The following is a 21,652-nucleotide window of genomic DNA, read 5'->3' as shown; positions in this document are numbered from 1 at the left end:
TGAACTCATTTTTTTCTACACTCTTCCAAATTCGCAATCACACCCCTCTTTCTTCTTTGAAAAACTTGTTCCAAAACTCAAATCTTCACTCTCTAAAACCCTCCAACACTTCCTCCCTTTGGCTGGTAAAGTCATTTGGCCTTCTGAATCTTCAAAACCCATCATCCAATTCAATCCCAATGATGATGGAGTTTCCTTAATCATAGCACAATGTGAAGATGATGTTGTAGATTTCAATAAAATCTTAGAGTACAATTCACCTCATGAAGCTTCTCTGTCTCGTTCTTTTGTACCTCACTTGGAATCAACATATTCTTTTGCTTCTATTATCTCAATTCAAATAACCCTTTTTCCAAAAAATGGTTTTTGCATTGGAATCAGCACTCACCATGGTATTGTTGATGGAAAATCTTCAACCATGTTCATGAAAGTTTGGGCTTCTATAAGTAAATCTTTAAAAGAAACACAATCACTACCATTTTTGGAACCATTTTGGAATAGAGAAGTAATTAAGGATCCAAATGATTTGGAGAGTTTCTACATAAATACTTGGAATGAAGCCTCATCATTTTTCAATGAGAGCAATATTGTGAGAAGTTTAAAGATTTTGTCACATGCATTTCCACCAAATGTTAATGATTCTGTTCGAGCCACATTCGAGCTTACATTTCAAGATTTGGACAAAATAAACAAAAGGGTGTTGTCAAAGTGGAACATTGTGGAAGTAGAACAAGAAGAAGAACCAAAAATTGAGTCTTTAAAGCCTACAAAATTGTCAACTTTTGTTCTTACATGTGCTTATGTTTCTGTTTGCATAGCAAAGTCATTTCAAGAATGTGAACGTGATAAAAAACCGAAATTTTCTTTTAATTTCTCTGTGGATTGCAGGGCTAGATTAGAGCCCCCAATTCCTGAAAACTATTTTGGAAACTGTATATGTATTCATATAGTGGAAACTGAGCCAGAGGATTTTACAAAAGAAGATGGTTTGGTGATTGTTGCTAAGAAGATTTATGGTAAAACAAAAAAGATGGATAAGGGAGTTCTTGATGGAATTGAGACATTGCTGTTAAGATTTACGGATATGGATGGTGAAGGAATTAAACTAATTGGAGTTTCATGGTCAAATAGGTTTGGAGTATATGAGACTGATTTTGGATGGGGAAGACCTTCAAAAGTGGAGATTACTTCAATTGACAGAGGCTTAACAATTGGATTGACAGACAACAAGGATGTGAAAGGTGGTGTTGAAATTGGACTTGTTCTTGATAAGAATGTGATGAGTGTTTTCCAAACCATTTTTCATGATGGGCAATGCTTCGACTAAATTAAGGTAAAATCGATGAAGGGTGTATTTGAGACTTTTGTATATATATCCTTTTTTTTAAAAAAATTTCTTAATTACCCTACTTTGAAAATTATTTCCTCAAATGTCCTACTTTTTTTTTGACTTAATTGCACTTTTGGTCCCCCTATTATAGGTGAAAATTGAAAGTAGTCCTCCCATTTTGTTTCTCCCCAGTTTTAGTCCCCCAAACAGAATTTGAGTCCAAATCATGATGAGTTGTCATTTTTTTAATGACGTGTCAATAAAAAAGCTGATGTGGCAGACGCTTACGTGGATTAAACTTATTATTATATTATTTTTAATTAAAAAATATAATTTATATTTTAAAAATCATTATTATAATTGTTAAAAATCATTATTACAAATAAAATTTAATTGTTAAAATTAAATTAAAAAAATGAACCCTAAGCTTGAACCAGAAGCATATCATTCAACAAAAGCTTGAACCCTAAATTAAAAAACAGCCCCAATTCAACCAAATAAACAAATTGAATGGAAACATTGTAATGTTCTACAGCAACTAGAAGCGGGGGATCACAAAAAAATGCAACACAAAAGGGGCGAACCAAGCGCTTGCGCGAAGGAAGAAGCGAATCAACCAGAATGGAGACAGGGAGGAGAGGCGAAAGAGATATTTTTGAGCCTGCAAAAAAAAAAGCTACAACGGCTGAAAAGCCGTTGCGCGCTAGCTTGTAAGGGGGTAGGGATGCCCCTTTCTAAAACTTAGATTTAATATAAGGAAGAATAAGGCCCTTTTTTGTTTGGAGTTTTCCCCAACCTATACCTAAGGGCTTCCGTTTTTCAGCAGCATCGCACTGCCGCATAAACAATGGATCCGCTGGGCTGGATGGGCTTCTCTGGAAAGGAATAAGGAATAGTGAAAAGCCATGTCACTTGGAACGGAACTGGTTGCTTATTGACTTTTTTTTAGTAATACGACTTTGCTTTGGTAAGCAAAATTAAATTATTATATTATTAGGCATGGTAGCTTACAAGACAAAAGCTAGCTTCTAGATGTTCTTTGCCTTAACATATGGAGGAAGCAACCTTCTGGCCTCTGTACCAGTAGTGGAGTGTTGTTGCAGGAGCTTGTTGGATTATGTGCTGAGTTGCTGTAGAACATTACAATATTATGCAAGTCAGTTTCCATTCAATTTGTTTATTTTGTTGAATTGGGGCTGTTTTTTAATTTAGGGTTCAAGCTTTTGTTGAATGATATGCTTCTGGTTCAAGTTTAGGGTTCATTTTTTTTAATTTAATTTTAACAATTAAATTTTATTTGTAATAATGATTTTTAACAATTATAATAATGATTTTTAAAATATAAATTATATTTTTTAATTAGAAATAATATAATAATAAGTTTATTCCATGTAAGCGTCTGCCACGTCAGCTTTTTTATTGACACGTCATTAAAAAAATGACAACTCATCATGATTTGGACTCAAATTCTATTTGGGGACTAAAACTGGGGAGAAACAAAATGGGGGGACTACTTTCAATTTTCACCTATAATAGGGGGACCAAAAGTGCAATTAAGCCTAGATAATTAGACATCATAATAGTGAGCCATTAATAAAGCAATGAGGTCTCCTTATATACAATAATAAAATAAGAAACAATAAGAATTTTCTTTCCAACAATCACTCTAATATTTAGTGTCTTATTTAATAAACTTGTCTAGATCTCGTCATTTTATATGAGACCTATTTTTAAAGTATTGGACAAGTTGATTTCATTTAATAAAAAAGTAAATATTAGAATGACTATTGAAAAGAAATTTTTCTTAGTACTCATATTAAAATATTTCCTTTAACGTGTATCATCAAAAATAACTTAGAAATAACTGAAATGTTCCGTTTCATTAATTTTGTATTATTATAAAATATTAATATTATTAAATAATTTAAAACCAAACCAACCTCGGCTACACCAACATCCACTTTTCCCATTTTTTTCTCTCTTCTTTTTCTCCTTACTTATCTCACTCCACAAACATAAACTCTCAACCCTTAAAATGAATTTAACATCTCCAAACTCATAACTTCTCATACTTCTACAAATGCTCTTGGTTGGAATTTTGGGTTAGGGTTTTTGCTCTAAAAAATGAGAAGGGTACCCATTTCTTGAGAGTTATTTACTGAAACTCTTTGAGGTAAATACACAACTCTAATGCTAGTATGAATCTCTAGATAAATGTAATTTTGGTTAAAAATCTTATTTTGTGTTTAAAGTAGATTTAAAGGATTCTTATAGTTTCCTAGAGTTAGTTAAATTTTCGAATAATTTTTTTTAAAGTCTTGAGAATATATTTTTACTCAGATTTGTCAGTTGAGGTCTTGTCTGCTACTCCGAGAGTTGTTGGAGAACAAACTTATGCGAATCTCTATAGTTGTTAGTGGACGACGATCATTGTCACATATTTTTATTTTTCTATAATTATTATTTTACTCGTTTTCTATGTTAAAGTATTTATTTTAAAAATTTGAGAAACACAACCTTTGAATTTATCTCGATTTCATCATTTATTATTTTCATAGTCTTTGTTATATAATATGTTAGTAGTTTGATTTATTTATGAGTTATAAAGTATTTAAATATTGAATTGTTATATTATTGAATATATTTTTCCATGAATTACGATGAAATAAGAGATGATTTTTAAACGTATTTTAAAAATCGTTGTTATAATTATGAAATTGTTAATGGTGGTAGGTGCACCCAGTTACATCTTGTTGATAAGGGAGAGTTACGCGTTAGATAGAGCCGCCCCTATGAGAGAGGTCATCTGTATGAGGAGAAGACTATTAATGAAATGTAAACTCTCTAATTGATGTGTGATGATGCGTTGCGGAATTCAGATGAGATGGTTATCCATGAGATAGAGTCACCCCTAAGAGAAAATTCATCCTTAAGAGGAAATGACTATCAATGATATGAAACTGTCTCTTGGTTCTCAAGAATTTATATTTTTACATGTTTGATTTTCTATGATATTTTTAAGGTTGCTCATTTTGATTCACCTCTTTATGAATTGAATTTTAAATATATCTACTTGAATGGTTAAATTATAAGTTTAATAATTTTATTATGTGTATAACATAATCGCCACAAGATTGTAAAATAGTTATCTGTGCTTTTGTTGTGTTTTCCTTCTAGTTGGTGGTGGTTGTTGTCTCCCTATTAAGTCTTTGTGACTTGCTCCTTCATGTTGTATATCTTTTTCAGATTCACAGGCACCTGAGTAGCAAGTTGTTAGTAGATTCAAGTCTCATCTATTTTTTTCTTTAGGCCTATTTGATCGATGACCATTTTTTTGTAAAGTCTATTAAGTCGTAATGTATTTTGCAGCTATTAGTGTCTAGAAAGTCTTTTGAGAAATGTATTAAACAATTAGATTATGCTCTTTGAAATATGACATAGTTAAAACTGTAAACAGGAATTTTATAATTTTGGAAACTTATACTCTGTCGAAATTGCGAGAAAAATTATCTATTTTTTGGAATGGTTATTTAGAACTATTTATTACTTAATTTTAAGTTAGTTGATAGATTTGCCAGACTAAAAGTGTAGTTTGTGTGCCAGTCACGACGTTTTGTTTTTCTAGTTGTGACAATACCTATAAATGAAAGTGTAGTTTGTTGTTCTTTATGAAAGAGAGACAATACCTATAAACGAAAAATCTATGATAAATATTTGTCTCATACTTTTTTTTTATCAGTGAAAAATCTTTGTCGCGTGTTTTTTTAATATTTATCAATGACAAATATTTGTCTCGTATTTATATATATATATATATATACATTCCTTAGCATGTAAATATGTTAGAGTTGATTGAAATTTTATATCTGAAATAGTGTTACGTTACTTGGAATTGTGGAAAAAAAAGCAAGTTTATATATATATATATATATATATATATATCAGTTATAAATATCATCCCGCATTTTATTATATTTATCAAAAATAAATATTTGTCTCGTGTTTTTATTTATATGATTTATTTTATTTATTCCTAACAAATATTTGTCTAGTATTATTTTTATGTATTAATTATAAATATTTATCCCATGTTTTTTTTAATATTTATCAATAACAAATTTTTGTCTTAGTGATTTTTTATATTTAGCACTGACAATTGAGTTTTATATTTGTCTTATGTTTTTTTATTACTTTTTATATTTGTCTCGTGTTTTTTAATATTGAACATTTATCCCACATATTAAATTAATTTATTTCTTTCTAAATTTATGATTAGTGTTCAATATTTTTTTCTTGTTTTTTTTTATTAGTATTAAAATTCTTCTAAACCATCTCCTCAAAATTGGAGCGCTTGATCGATTTCTTGCAAGACTATGTAAGAAAATATGAGGAAGTGGGTGAAAGTGGGATTAAAAATGTGCAAGGTAATTAATTCATTAGTTTTTTGTATTGGAACTTGATGACTTAAACTCTTTGCAAAATAATAGCTCTTGTCTTTGTAGTCTAATATATAATTGTTATCACTAAAAATTAAATTGATAATCTAAACTCTCCTACAATCTTTTTAACTATATGATAGATCATGCAAATAAACATAAATATATATCATATATCAATTTAACTAAAGCCTATAATATATCAAGATTTATGTTCATCATATAAAGTCACATTTGAAAATTCAATGACATTGGAGCAACATCCAAAAATAATAATAAAATATAATCAACAAATTTAAATGTGCTATTAAATAACCAATTCTTATTTATTTTTTGAATAAAAATAAAAATACATTTTGTATTTTTTTTTGTCGAAATTTTTTCTTTTAAATAGTACAATTATATAAAATTTCACTTTAGAGGAAAGATATGAGATTGTTACAATTAAGAGATAAATACAATTTTAAGTGATTAAGCATGATAATTACTTTGACGACTCTAATTAATAAGTAAACGATAAATTTTATTGTGACTAATAAAATATTTAATGGAAAAACATATTTCTTAATTTAAACAACGAATCGAATAGTCAAAACGAATTGTTGTAGTTGTTACTTTAACACACGCTAAACCACACGAACCGTAATAGAAGAACCTGACCCAACATCTAACTCCACACTGAGTTTTCACTCATCACAGTCACAGGTAGCTTTCGCACTTTTCCCTTTTTTCGTGCGTAAATTGTTCCCATTGTTGTTCTCTTCTTCTCTCTTCACTTCACACACACTCTTCCAAACACACGATCACACCCTTCAATCACAACCACCATCAACACATTCCTCAGGTACCCTACATTTTCTTTTCTCACTTTTCTCTCAATTGGGTCTTCATTTTTTTTTTCTATTAATTTTGTGTCTTTTTTTTTCTCTCTCTTACCCTTTTAACCAATTCATTAAATTTCACAAATGGGCCATTCCTGTATTACGTTAATTTTTCCAAAATTTGGTTTTTTATATTTATAAATGATCAGACATTGTGGTTGGTTTTAGTGACAGTTTAGTGATTTTGAGATAGTTGATGATGAAGTTAAGTGTGTTTGTTGTTAATATTATTATTTTTTATATATAAAAGTTTGAATTTTTCATTGTGAATGTTGATTGATTCGGTTTGTGTGAGCGATGAGTTGAAATGGGTATTTTTTGATTTGTAATATAAGTCGGTTTAGGGTTTAGATTTGAGATTTTTGTTTTTCTTTGGGATCTGGGGTAATGTGACGAGGCTAGTTTGATGAAACAAAAAATAGGATTTTATGATTTTTGTGTTTTGTTGAAATGTAGGTATCGGTTCATGTTTGATAAAATTAGGTTGATCTCACTTCATATGTGAATGAATGTTGTTTTGTTGTCGTTTTCTATGATGCCTTTTTTTCAGTGTTGGATAACTTAGATTGTTTGTCCCTAAGTTTCTCTAACAAATCCATCTCACAAGATTCGAATCTTGTCTGGGAGAAGTGTCCATATTTTGTGTTCGGTAGTGCCTCAAATACAATGTTGTCAAATAGTTGTTATAGTATAGCGGAATTTTGAACAAATCACTATTGCTCCACACGATAAGCTATATAGTACAAAGTGTTGTAAATGACCGTTTTTGCGACGCAATAGCATAGCGAAAATTTGAACAAACTGCTATTTTTTGCGATCCACAATTGATGACACTGCTCAATAAGCATTATCTCCACTGGAGAACCTGTGAGAAACCAAAAAATAATAATCCCTCTCACGAGGGAGCAAAAACGAGTTATTTTATTTTATTTTGAATTGTTTTTATTTATATGAGTGAGATTATTATCTATTTATGTTATTTTACAGGATTATTGATCTATGGTTAGTTAACTCATATTCCATCAATATTATCATTATGGGTCTGCAATAAGTCTGTTTTGCTCTTCTTGCATTGAATTTGTATGCAAAGTTGGTTCCAGATTATATGTAATGTTATTTATGTGTTACTTTTCTTAGGTGGCCATGAAATTAAATATCGATAATCAGGGGTTAGTTGCTTAAGTATAATAAGTGTAGTATTAGCAACTAGTGTAAGCACTGACACAAACACCGGCATTATCACATAGATGTCGTTAATAATTTCAGAAAATGGAAGTAATGTTGTGTTGGTGTCCAACACGTGTCGGAGACTTTATATGCCTTCAATCTATAGGGCTGGTGCTACGTATTCAATGGCTTTTCCCTAGCCCTGTTTCTAATACTGAAATCATCTAGCTTTATAGCTTGTAGATATTTTTATGGTAGCCTCTTCTAATATTTGCCCCCCCGCCTTCTCTCACTCTCATTTTTGTTACTCCCGTTGCTTCTGCATGTCCTAAAATGAGTAGGTATCATATGCATTTATGCGTCCCGCAAAGGTAGCTCAGTTGGTGAGCTAAGAGACATTGAAGGAGTTTTAAGCAGGAGGTCCTGCATTCGATCCCGAAAACTAACATAATCTAACTAGCATTTGGCTAGCAAAATTGCATTTATGCAGCCCTGATATGATCAATGTTGTCAAATAGCGGCTATAGTATAGCAGAATGTGGACACTCTGCTATTGTTGTGCGATCAAGGATTTAGTACTAAGTGTTGTCAAATGTGTCTATCGCAGCACTATAATACATTAGCATAACAAAATTTGAACAAAACCGTTTTCTTTGCCATCTGAATTGACAACATTGGATATATGCATATCTCTGCTACACATCTCTTTGTTGTCTTGAATATCTTGACATGGTAATCTTAAATATGCTATACCTCAACCTTACAAAGATTTGTGGGTGTAGTTTTATTTATCGTTCATACTTGTTAGAACTTTGAATGTATGACGGATTATGTTTCTTTAAATAAATTAATGTATGTTCTCCGGAAGAACAACAAAAGCCTTTTCCTATTCAATGACGCATTCCGTCAAAAACCAAGTATTTGAATAGGCCATTTAGATCAATGATAATGAACACCTAGTTGCTACAGTGTTATGTGTATCTAAACATTCTTAAGTTTTGATTGTTGATCTGTTCTTTTTTCACAGATGGCCTTGCAAACCGCTACTCCTCCAACTACTCCCAGTGCCGAAGTGGTTGGTAATGCATTTGTTGAGCAGTATTACCATATTCTTCACCAATCTCCGGAGTTGGTCTATCGGTTTTACCAGGAATCTAGTGTGATAAGCCGGCCCGACTCCAATGGTGTGATGACATCAGTTACAACCATGAAAGTATGTTTGCTGATGCAAAACTTGTGACTCTAAATCTTTTAAAAAAAATTAGCGATTTTTCCACCGATGCCTAATTCAAAGAGAAGAAACATTGAAGTAATAACATCATTGGATATCTATTATAATTCATTGTTATGAAATTATATGCTCCTAGACATTGATGCACTGTTAATACTAGCAGGAAGACGGGCAGTAACATTGAAATTATATGCTCCTATATATTTATTGTATAATAGATAATTTAATTCATTTGTTTAAGTTTAATAACATCTGTTATATAAACTTATCTATATTTCAGTTTCAACACATTCACATTTTATGTTTTTAAATTTTAATTCAGATTTTGGAAAAGTATTGCGCCGTTAAGGGCTAATTTTGGAGATAGTTTTGGCGTTCCCTTAAATTGTGGTGTAGATTTAAATGCAAATTTGATTTTGAAGAACTGGGTTGTTAAGGGTAACTTTGTCGAGAAAAAGGCCCAACCAAAATTAGTAGTTACTCGTAATTAATCTTAGAGTTCCCTTTATATTTGGTATAGATATAGATGCTTCATGCTACTGACGGGATCAACTTCTATCTCTCTGTTTTACAAAGTTGAGAAGGATTTATCCCTTTATATTTTTTTGTGCTAATTTAGATTTATTATCCATTTATATTTTCTCGAATTCTAAGGGGAACCACTGTGTTTTTATGATGCAGGGCATTAGCGAGAAGATTCTTTCACTAAACTTCAAGGAATATAAAGCCGAGATAAAGACTGCAGATGCTCAAAAGTCGCACAAGGAAGGAGTGACTGTGCTGGTGACCGGATGCCTGACTGGAAAGGATAACTTGAGAAGAAAATTTGCGCAGTCGTTCTTCCTTGCTCCACAAGATAACGGCTTTTTTGTTCTGAATGATGTTTTTAGGTATGTAGAAGACCGTGAACCTTCGGAACTGAATCCAGTTAATGGAGACGATGATGCAATTGCTGTTACTGTTATCCCAGAACCAGGCAAGATTAACCCAAATAAAATGAGTAAACAGTCATTTGGGTTCTTGAATATGTCAAACAATATCATTATAGTCCATGAAATATATCAGTTACAAAAACATCCTCGAATGTGTCTTTTTGTTCGTCAATTTGGTCCTTAAATGTGTCTTATTTTTGTCATTTTAGTCCATCAAATTACTAACAGAAGACACACCGAAGGATGTTTTTGAAGTTTCGGTACATTCAAGAACTATAATGACCCTACCTCACACAGTCTGTAGTACCGACATTTTTGATTGAAAGCGTGTCCTGGTGTATGACACTGACACGACATTGACACCTTGATTACATTCAATTAATTCATTTTTTCAAATTAATACCGGTGTCAATGTCAATGTCGTGTCCAGTGTTCGTGTGAGTATCCATACTTAATATTTAGGGACCAAAATGATGGTTTACTCCAAAAGAAATGTGTTTTCTGTGATAGAACTTGTTCAGAAGTTGTATTCTTGCTGTTAACATTTGTTTACAGAACCAAGTTACGTTGCTGATCCTCCTGCACCAGATCCTGCAAATTCTCGTGCGAAAGAAGGCCATGTTGCTATTGAGAATGCTTATGAGCCTCCATCTAACCATCACGAGAAACTAATAGTTTCCGAAAATGAAGACATTGCAGAACTTGATTTTCAGTCAAATGAGAATGATGATTCTCAGGCAGCTGAAATCAGTTCTTTGTCTCAAGAGGATGCTCCAAAGAAGTCTTATGCATCAATTGTCAGTATTGCTATAAATCTTTCATTTGCAAGCACATTTCTTATGTAAGCTTTGAAGCTTATTAGTTTGTTGCAGGTGAAAGTCCCAAAAGGGAATTTGGTATCGGCTAAAGTGTATGTGCCGACTAATATGGTAAAGAAGGCGACTAACAAAACTGAGAGCCAAGCAGTTGAGTCAGTAGAATCAGCTGCAGTGCCTGAAGCAGCGCCGGACAGTGTCGGCAACCCTGAAAGTAATGATACTAATGAGGAAGGTAAATGTTTTTTTTCTACTTGTGTGCTTTGATCGTTTTTCGAAAGATGAAAAAGAAATTGAATTTTAATGCCACACATCATTAAATTTTGTGAAGTCTTGAAGTTGTCATTGAAACTCAGTCAAAATATTTTTGAGTAAATAGTTATTTTGTTCCTTAAATATGAAAGGCGTTGTCACAGTAGTTCCTGGATGTATCGAAATTACAAAAATGTACATAAATGCATCTTTCGTTAGTCAGTTTGTTTCTTGAATGTGTCTTTCATTAGTTAGTTTGAATGTATCTTCTGGTAGTCAATTTGGTCCATAAAATTATTAATAAAAGAACCACCTAGGGATGTTTTTGGAATTTCTTTACATCAGGAATTGGCTTGGCTTTCTTCTCAAATATTTTTGCTTGACATATGCCCGATTCTAATGAACATGTTCTGTCTTTAACAGTTGAGGGACACTCCATTTACATTCGAAATTTGCCATTAAATGTAACGGTTGCTCAATTAGAAGTGGAGTTTAAGAAATTTGGACCCATCAAGCCGGGATGCATCCAAGTTAGAAATAATAAGGTAACTATCTTGTCAATGAATCATTCAAATTACCCTTTTTACTGTTTCATCGATCCTAATGAAGTTTTTTTGTGGAAACTATTTGTGTCTGTGTTTGCAGCAGCAGGGATACTGTTTTGGCTTTGTTGAGTTCCTATCACTAAATTCAATGAATAATGCAATTCAGGTATGGTCCTTTAGTCGATACTTTATATTCACATCATTTTAGCTATTAATCCTGCAAATTAAATATATTTTATTATGATGGAGCTGCATTCATCTTTAAGAGTAATTTCAATTGTATAGTTTCTTAAAATTACAGAAAATTTCTTATTTGAAACTTCTATGTATTCTTGTTTTTTACCTCCATCATCTTTGCATTGCATCTAGCTATTAAGCCTACAGCTAGAGAGTGTTACTTCATTGTTTAACACAATATCTTGCAAAATGAAATGATATTTTCTTGAGTATAAAAATCTTGTGGTTCTTCTCCATTCATTTTATCCTATGAAGCGTGATTATATCCTATGAAGTATTGACACAAACACATGGACATTGGACATGAATATACTAGTAATAATTTGAGAAAATAAAAGTAATTGAATTTAACTATATATATTGTTGTGTTGGATTCTGGACATGGATTCAGTTTGAAGTGTCGGTTCAAACGGTTCTACATTGGTTATATACATAGGTTGGATTATAGGGAGAGAGAGTTTCAGCTCTCTGAATTTATTTAATATTTGGACTTCATGTTTTCCTTTGCTACTAAATCAGTTTTTCTGGTTATTTCCTTTTTCATGCTTACGAATAACGATGAGATTTTCGACTAATCCACTCTGTAACCAAGTTGTCATCTGGTATTGGTTGTAGACTAGACACAGTCTCTCTACATATACAAGACTGCAGATATTGGTTGTAGACACATTCTGCCGCGAATTTTTCGTATTTTGGAAGAATACAAATTATTCCATGAACTATTCGTGTTTGAATTAGTCGTGATTTAGAAAACTTCAATCACCTTTCTCATTTTGTTTCTTCTAATTTAATGTGAAAATCTTAAGATCATGGTTCATTATTTTACTTTATCAGGCTTCACCTATTGCTATTGGTGGGCGTCAAGCTGTAATCGAGATAAAGAGAACCACTACCCGAGGTAATTCGAATCTAACTATAGCGCATGTAAAATCGTTGCCATTCATTCAATAAAACAAAATAAAGATTTGGCTGATTTTGCTGTCAAAGAAACCTCAATTAAAGCTTACTAGTTTATTTGCTCTATTTTAGTTGGCAGTGGCGCCGGTGGTATAGGAAGAGCTAGGATTCCATCAGGAAGAAGCGGGTTTGGAAACGAGTCATTCAGGGGTCGTGGGAATTTTGGTGGTGGTCGAGGCTACGGTCGAAACAACGACTATGGAAACCGAGGCGAGTTTTCGGGTAGGGGTCGTGGTCCCGGTGGACATGGAGAAAGTTATCATCAAGCGAAAGGGAGAGGGGGCGGTCGGTCTAGTGTATTTAAACAAAGTGCAGTCTCTACCGAATGATTTATCGCGAGATCTTTCGAAGGCATTTTTGGTAGAATTCAAACATGGAAGTCTTCAGATTTTTCAATTTATTTGCACAGTTGTAGTATTTCTAGTTGTTATTGCCATGTTTGTGGTTTTTAGCAATTATCAGGAGTAGGTTATATACTCTCTTGTTGTTTGACTGTATGTGATATTAGGTTAACTGCTTTTTTTTCTTCTTTTTTTTCCATTATCCAACATTTCTAAATTTGGATGTTTATTTGAAAGGATTATTTATTATTTTATTATTCATTTCATTTATATTTTTATTTGCGTGTAAAATTTAGGAACAATAACTGTAGTTTTTTTTTTCAACTGTCAATGTTCTTTGTGTATAATAAATAATGTAGGAACAATAACTCGTTAACTAGTTTATGTTTGTGCTGTTTGTATGAAATGAGATTGCAATATTAACATGTTGGATTTAAATATGCTTTGTTTCTTCATTACATATCGATAGTAAAATAAAAAAGGGTCGAGGTCTTGCAATGTGAGCAAGGACGAGAATATTTGTCGCATTTACAATACTAAAGAAAATAGTAAATAATTATTTTGATATGGAGATAGTATATAGTCTTTAAATTTATTAATATTATAAACAAATTATAAACATATTCTAACTGTTATTTTGGTTAGTAATTTAATAGATCAAAGTGAATAGAAAAAATATACATTTGAAGATTAAATTAATTAATTAAAAATATATTTAAAGATCAAAATGACTATTAAAAGATACATTTATATATTTTTTGTAATTTTAATACATTTACAAACTAATACTCCCACATTTTAAAATAAAACTAAAACACAATAGAGGCACAATCTATAATATAAAAGATTTTGTTATCATATCATTTTTTTTTTAGTGTATTAAGTCTTAAATCATGATTGAACTTAGCGCCTTTTAGATTTGTTGCTAAAAGATTTAGAAAGATGTTTTTTCGATTCCTCAAAATTCTCGGGGTTTTACCGGATTCTCAAATCGGATAATGGAAATCTCTAATTCGTATTAAAAAAAAATTAAATTAATGGTGTTATTGAAAATTTCAATTTAATAGTATTTTTTGGACATTTTAAATAAATATCGGAGGATGGATGACCAACCACAAAAATATTTATTGTTTTGCTTGAGTTTCTAGTCGTGGACCATATGGTTTATCTAGTTGTTCTTGATGGACCCTATATGAGCCCAAAGTATAAGTCTAATATGGAACCTATTTAACAACTATATAAAAGGCATTTACCCTAATCAAAGGAACCTTTCATTTTCATACTCGTTAACATTTTAACATGTGACATTCATTTTGAGTTCTTATGAAATTTACTAGTAAAGAAAAGTGTGACCAACTTAGCTATATGGTATTGCTCCAAGTCAGGCCTATAAAGCGGGGTCTTTTTAAAAATTAATAAATAAATTATTAATATTTTATTTAATAACTATAAAAAAAAAATTTAATATAACTAATAGTATTTTTAAATTTATTTTTTCTATATTTTTTAAAAAATGAAATAAGATATTTCAATTGTTCTATAACATCAAAAACTTATGTAAAATTTTTCATCTTTTAGTTGAAAAAGAAAATAGTGTATATATATTGTACCACTTCAATAATTCATATTAACAATATGTTTACTACTTGTCTCGTGATTTCTCAATTTATAATTAATATTTTTCATATAAGCAATGCCCTCACTCTTTGTCTCATGATTTCTCAATGTAAATCCTTTTATTAAATAAAAAAGATTTGCGGCTTAAGTAAAAAAATTTATTTTTTTAAACAGACTTAAAATCGTGAATATCTCTTGTATATTCAATATTTAAAGATACGTTTTCTGGAAAAAAGAGAAATCGTGCTTGAATAGGTTTTTGAGTGTTTTCTTCTTGTTTTTTCATTTGTAAGTTTTAGTACTTTGTTATTTTGACATCATTTTAAGACTATTTGTACCTTAGTTATTACAGTGAAGCTATTTCTCTAATCTAAACTACCGGTGGTTTTTGCCAATTGTATTGAGGGGTCTTCTTATACCTTATTTGATTATAGTATTCTTGGTCTGGGCTAGCGTGTTTTTTACTATTGCACACCCACATTTGATTATAGTGGAGCTATTTTTTTAGTCTAGACAATATATATATATATATATATATATTTAATGAAGTGTTTTCCTCTTTACTCCCTATATTATTGAGAAGAAGAGATTTTACCTGTCACAATATACATATTGAGAAGAAGAGCTTTTTTTTTTACCTTATTGTTGATTCAAATCTGCTAACTTTATCTAGAGTTTTGGAAAAAAATTCTCTTCTCCACCTTTTTTCTCCTCTCTACATCTGCGAGTTCACTTTTATTATTATTATTATTATTATTATTATTATTATTATTATTATTATTATTATTATTATTATTATTATTATTATTATTATTATTATTATTATTATTATTATTAATTAAAGATTCTCCTCTCTACATCTGCGAGTTCACTTTTATTATTATTATTATTATTATTATTATTATTATTATTATTATTATTATTATTATTATTATTATTATTATTAATTAAAGAGTAAGACTATAGAGTTTAATTGTACTATACAACTTATCTCATTTTGGAGACAGTGAGAATATTCTAAGAAAAAAGTTTTAATTGTAGTTTTAATTTTCCTATTATTATTAATTCACGGAATTGGTCTATCTATTTTAAAAGTTAATAATTTTAATCTCTTAAATTTTAGAACTAAAAATCAACAATTTAACATATTTTAATGACATGACATACAATTATATATTATAGAACTATTCATATATATTAATTATTCATATATCATTATTTAAATTAAAAATATTAAAACAAATTTAAAATTAAAATTTAAATTTTTATGACATCAATTTTATGAGTAATAAGAATATAAAATTATAATTAAACTAAAAATTAATATGTAAAAATATTATTTTCTATTCATAGACGTCAACGTGAGCGACACGTGTGAGAGAAGAGGACCGAAAAATGAGGGCTAGTTGCAAGGAGACACCATTACCGATTCCAATCCGTCACGTCATTCTGACACACGACGTACACTTTTCACCACATTCATGTTCGACACGTCACCCTCTGCAACTTGCTTCCTTCCTTAAACACGTGTCACTTAACCAATTCGCCACAAAACTTAAAAAGTGCAACTTGGCCTTTAATATGGGTCCCATAACCGGATCCGCTAATAATCTTCATCCGATTTTCTGTTTCTCACACTGCCGTGTTGTCCCGAGATTCCTTCCTATTTTGTCTGCTCTTTCTCCTTTCATAACAAGCTACTTCCACCGTTGGATCTCAATCATCATGTTTTATGCGTACGATCCACGCTTTTATTTATTTTATTTTATATTATGACAACGAGTGTTCTAAAAAAATAAACAATAATTTTTTAATAAAAAATTTTGTATTTTACAATTTAAAAATATGAATCATACAACTTATAACATTAATTTTTTTTTTAAGGTTTTTAATAGTTTTAAAACTGACTCAACTTCATAGAAAAATATTAAAATATTATTAAAAAAACACAAACTAAAGTGACTCATCTGCAGCATATATTAATTATAATTACAGTTTTGATATTTTATTTTAATCAATTTAAAAAATTGATTTTATTTTAAAATTGAATAGATTTAAAAAGTTTTTTTTTCTTCATATTTTTAATTATTAAATAATGATATAATATATTTTAAATTATGTGATATATAATATAATGATGTTAAATGATTAATACTCATGAATTTATAATAATTTTTTTTATAAATTCAATTTTAATATATGAAATTATTTATTTTTGTAATTTAATTAAAAACATAAATAATTAATGCAAGTAGATAGTTTTATATCAAAAAATTATATGTTACGTCATTCAAAATATATCAAATTATTATTTTTAAATTAAAATATATGAAGAAATGATAAAAAGAAATTCTCTTTATTTTTTAAAATAAATAGACATCACAACTAATATAGTTTTAGCTTCTCATAAAAATAATAGATGGATTAAACACAAAATTCGTATTTTTCAATTAATTTATTTTTTGATAATTCATATTCTTTCACCGATATTTTAATATTTTAAATTATTTTCAACCAATGTCTTGATTTTATATTTCTTTCTTGACATTGTTTTAAATCTAAAGTGTAATAACTAATGTTCTAATTACTCTTAGTCAAATCTTGTTAGTTTACATAAGACTAAAGTCTTGTTAACTAAGTAACTAATATTTCAGAAAGACTTATTCATATTCATACTTGTATTCTATTTATAGAATCAATAATAATGAGATAATTCACTCAAGCATCTTATTTACATATTTGTATTAGCTTTGACCGAGTAAAAGGAAAGTGAAAATGGAGAGAACACAATATATTGAGAATTCATTTTCTATTTTATTTTGAGCACAGGTTTTGAATTTTCTACGTGAATAAATATAAAGAAAAGGAAGTTTTCCAATCATTCACTCAAATCCATTGTCGAACCGAATCCCACTGAGTGGAATATGGAGGTACTTATGGCAGAACGGGCCAATCTAGTCTTTCACAATAATGTAATAGGTGGAACTACGATTAAACGACTTATTAGCAGATTAATAGATCATTTCGGAATGGCATATACATCACACATCTTAGATCAAATAAAGACTCTGGGGTTCCGTCAAGCTACTGCTACATCTATTTCATTAGGAATTGACGATCAGGTTTATGAATATGTGAATAAATAATTCTAAATGTTGAAGTTATTTATGCCCCATAACTACTTAACTCACTTATAAATATTATACATGACCTATGTTTACATATTATGCCATTATAGTTGTCTTTTGGGGTGGAACCCTATCCTTGTGTTACGAACCTTCTGTGTCTTATTTTTTCTTCCTTATTGTGTAAAGTGTGCTCTAGTTTTTTATGAGAAAAGAATGCCCTTCAGTTTACACTGCTTGCACATTTTTATTTAAAATTTATATAATTAATAAAATTTATGAAGCGAATATCAATATATCTTCTCTTTTTTAAGCTGAAAAATGTATTTTCTCAATATATATTAAGATAATGAAATGTACTTTTTCAATATTAAATTACAACTACATATTTATTTATTTGAAAACTGAAATGATAATTTATTGAATAAGCAAAAGATGTACATATTAGTAGTAGTATTGAGAGTCAACTTATTTCACCAAATCAAAGGTATAATACTATATAATATATAACCTCTTCAAGATTTATGTCTAGACAAATATACATGCTAATAGTAGCCTAATTTACAGAGCTTCCTATTAAATATAAAATAAAAGAGCATAACAAACCTACAACTATGCCTAAGTTCACAACTTACATGTTAAAATGAGTTTTACAGATTTGAATTCATTTTGGACTATAAGCAAATTCTAAGGTAAGAAAGTGTTATAACGTGGATTTGTGTTTAAAAAATCACTTGAAATTTTAACGACAATTAACGATATTTTTTAAAAAATTATCCTATATTTATGTTCGAGACGGTGATTTAATTAATGTCATTTTAATTGGTTAAATTTTAAAGAACACATTCATTTTTTTATTCTTGTTAAATTGACTCTTTTTAAAAGACATATTTGTTTTTCTTTTTCTTTATTTTTATTAAATTAATTTCATCCAAACTCAACTATAAAAATGGTCAATTTCAAAATATATCGTCAATTTTCATTAAAGTTTCAAGTTACTGCCAAACACTGATTCCGTGAAGATGGTATGAGTTGAGATCCTCTCAATTTCTCAAAAGAAAAAAAAAATACAATTACTATTATTTTTAGTTTAAATATAATTTTACTCATTTATCTTTTATATAATATTTGTTTTAGTCATTTATCTTTATATTGATAATTTAATTCAATAAAAGGCTTACCGTTGAAAAAAAATTATTTTTGCATGTTTTGAAACATATGTAAACTATTTGAAACGAATGACATTGAATTTTATGTATTTTTACATGGTTCTTATTAAAATTGAACATTTAACTTTACAATTGATCTAAAATTTGATCTTAATATTTCATGACAATAATTATACACTTGTTTGAAAGGGTTGTGATTAAAATGATTAAACTAAACCATTCATAAAAAATAAAAAACCAAAATAAATAAATAAAATAATAAAAAAACTAAAATAAATATTTAATAAAAAATAAATAATCAAAATTATATTTAAGTCATAATATTTTATGTATAAAATCATTAAATTTGTAAACTGTGCCACATTTTTAAAAATGTTTGCAAATGTATACAAACACAAATAAAAGAAATAGAAAGAGTAAAAGATAAAGATGATTCTTGCTTCTACGAACATTAGCCATCGATTTGGACTATATCTATCGAATTGATATTATCTCAAGTACTTTATACTTAGGTTTATTTCGAATAGATAAAAAGAAAAAAGCAAATGGATATTACTGCCATTCCTTTCAATGTTATATTTTTTATTATAAATTTATAATCTTAATAATATATCGATATGTAAGAAGAATAATTTAATAAAATTAATGTTTTTTAATGTGAACAAAATTATCAAATAGTTCATTTATACACTTGTTAATACATTAAGATAAAAATTTATATTAAAAATCGTATATTTTTTTAAATATAATTAATACTCGCTTTATTTATGATAAATATTATTTTAACTATATAAAATTTAAAAATATTATTATATTTTATATTAATAATAATTAAAATTTTATTATTTAAGATCAACAATTTAAGAAAATGAATTATGTAGCATCGAACGACATTGGAAGAATCTTTAACCTTTATAACAGCATGACCTTGTCAATATTTCTCTCTCCAAAAAAGAACTAGTATAGTAAAACCAAAACATAAGTTAGAGAGTTATAAGTGTCAAGTTGTGATTCCATCACGTGGAGGCTAAGTTGATTGACTTAGACTAAGGCGACACGTGTGCATCGTAACTCGCAACTAATTCCCCCACTCATCAAACTCAATCCCCAAAGAGGGAAAAGAAAACGATACTATCCCTTTAACGCAACGCCCACAGACCACAGTACAACAACAGCCTCGTACGCTCCAACTCACTTCCCGCTAAAATCACCACGTGTTACTTCTCAACTCACTTGTATCTCCACTTGTCGTTCGGTTATCCCCCAAGGTCATTCTTGGCATTTCATCCTTCTCAACTCACTCCTTCTGTCATCCGTTTTCGTTTTCATCCTTTTAAAATTAGAATTCCTCTACTCCTTTTGTGTTGTCATGAATATTAATTTTGAAATAATTGATATGCTTAAAATTGAGCTAAATAATAATTTTTTAAAATTTATAGATTAAATTATAAATAATTTTAAAAATAAATTTAATTTAATTTTAAAACAATTAATTATATTATATTAATTTTACACATTTAAAATCAATTTTAACTATTTTAAATGTGAAATTAAATATAGATTAACTTATGCACATAACTAAAATGAATAATAGTCCATTAGTCTTGAATATATATATAAAAATAATATACTGAATTTAAAATTTGATAAAAATATAGTTATTTTTGTTAATTCATTTTATTTTATATTTAAGAACGAGATGAATATTTGAATTTAATTTATTTAAAATGAATAATTTAATTAAAATTATTAATATTAATAATTGATTAACAAATTTATTATATAAATATACATGAATAATTATATTTAATTATAATATTAACTATTAATTTTTTATTTTAAAAAAATTTACTATATCAAATATATTGATCTATAACACTTAACGTATTTATAAAAAAATATTTAAAAATAATTGAATTTTTATAATTTTTGTATAATATTAATTATTTTTTAATTATACTCTATAATTAATATTGAATGTACAAATTTCAGTTCACTATCTTTTCACATGTGTTGTCACAAATCTCAATTCAATGTCTTTACCGGTATTATTGATAATTTTAAATATATCACCAATGTCGAGAAGAATTTAAATTCTAGGCTTAATTGCAGTTTTGGTCCCCCTATTTTAGCTGAATCGTGAAAGTAGTCCCTCCATTTTGTTTCTCCCCAGTTTTGGTCCCCCAAACAGAATTTTAGTCCAAAACTTGATGAAATTTTATTTTTTAAAGCCGTACTATACCATTTATGGTCATATATTTCAGGTACAATTGTTGCAAATGAGATCTTGAGGCATTGTGTGACTTAAATAAATGCAAAAAAAGTAAAATTTCATCAAGTTTTAGACCAAAATTCTGTTTTGGGGACCAAAACTGGGGAGAAACAAAATGAGGGGACTACTTTCGCAATTCAGTTAAAATAGGGGAACAAAACTGTAATTAAGCCTAAATTCTAATTAAAATATTATTCTTAATTATAAGATATTTGTCTATAAAAACCAAAGAATTAAGTTTAAATTAAACATATTTTCTTTCATCCAATCAATTATTATTATTATTATTATTATTATCATCATCATTAGAGTTAAAAACTTGAAATGGAAATAGTGAAGAAACTC

At 28.9% G+C, this 21,652-nt stretch overlaps 1 protein-coding gene and 1 pseudogene across 3 annotated transcripts; both read left to right on the top strand.

Moving 5' to 3' along the window:
* Positions 1 to 2,640, top strand: part of LOC101505279 (phenolic glucoside malonyltransferase 1-like) — a 2,810-nt pseudogene extending 170 nt beyond the window's left edge.
* A 3,693-nt stretch (positions 2,641 to 6,333) lies between these two features.
* LOC101504745 (nuclear transport factor 2-like) lies at positions 6,334 to 13,385 on the top strand. Of its 3 annotated transcripts, none has more exons than XM_004489470.4 (9): positions 6,334 to 6,471; positions 8,842 to 9,027; positions 9,727 to 10,021; positions 10,533 to 10,774; positions 10,850 to 11,027; positions 11,468 to 11,589; positions 11,690 to 11,755; positions 12,661 to 12,724; positions 12,856 to 13,385. In XM_004489470.4, the coding sequence occupies exons 2-9, from the start codon at positions 8,842 to 8,844 to the stop codon at positions 13,110 to 13,112; spliced, it is 1,410 nt and encodes a 469-aa protein (XP_004489527.1). In that variant the 5' UTR covers positions 6,334 to 6,471; the 3' UTR covers positions 13,113 to 13,385. The 3 variants fall into 3 exon arrangements, with proteins under 3 accessions (XP_004489527.1, XP_004489526.1, XP_027187946.1); XM_004489469.4 differs by having other exon boundaries at positions 6,414 to 6,610; XM_027332145.2 differs by having other exon boundaries at positions 6,414 to 6,610; positions 11,693 to 11,755; positions 12,856 to 13,323.
* The last annotated feature ends 8,267 nt before the right edge of the window (positions 13,386 to 21,652 follow it).

This window comes from Cicer arietinum, chromosome 3, assembly GCF_000331145.2.
Source record: "Cicer arietinum cultivar CDC Frontier isolate Library 1 chromosome 3, Cicar.CDCFrontier_v2.0, whole genome shotgun sequence".
In the NCBI taxonomy this organism is placed as follows: Eukaryota; Viridiplantae; Streptophyta; class Magnoliopsida; order Fabales; family Fabaceae; genus Cicer; species Cicer arietinum.
The sequence above is the reverse complement of the archived record's forward strand: the minus strand, read 5'-3'. Positions and strand labels throughout refer to the sequence as shown.

Excerpts from the sequence above, each read along its gene's own strand:
- LOC101504745 (XM_004489470.4), top strand. The coding sequence starts at position 8,842 with ATGGCCTTGCAAACCGCTACTCCTCCAACTACTCCCAGTGCCGAAGTG. Across the intron at positions 10,775-10,849 it reads AGAAGTCTTATGCATCAATT|GTGAAAGTCCCAAAAGGGAA; the intron begins GTCAGTATTGCT and ends AGTTTGTTGCAG. Across the intron at positions 12,725-12,855 it reads AAAGAGAACCACTACCCGAG|TTGGCAGTGGCGCCGGTGGT; the intron begins GTAATTCGAATC and ends GCTCTATTTTAG.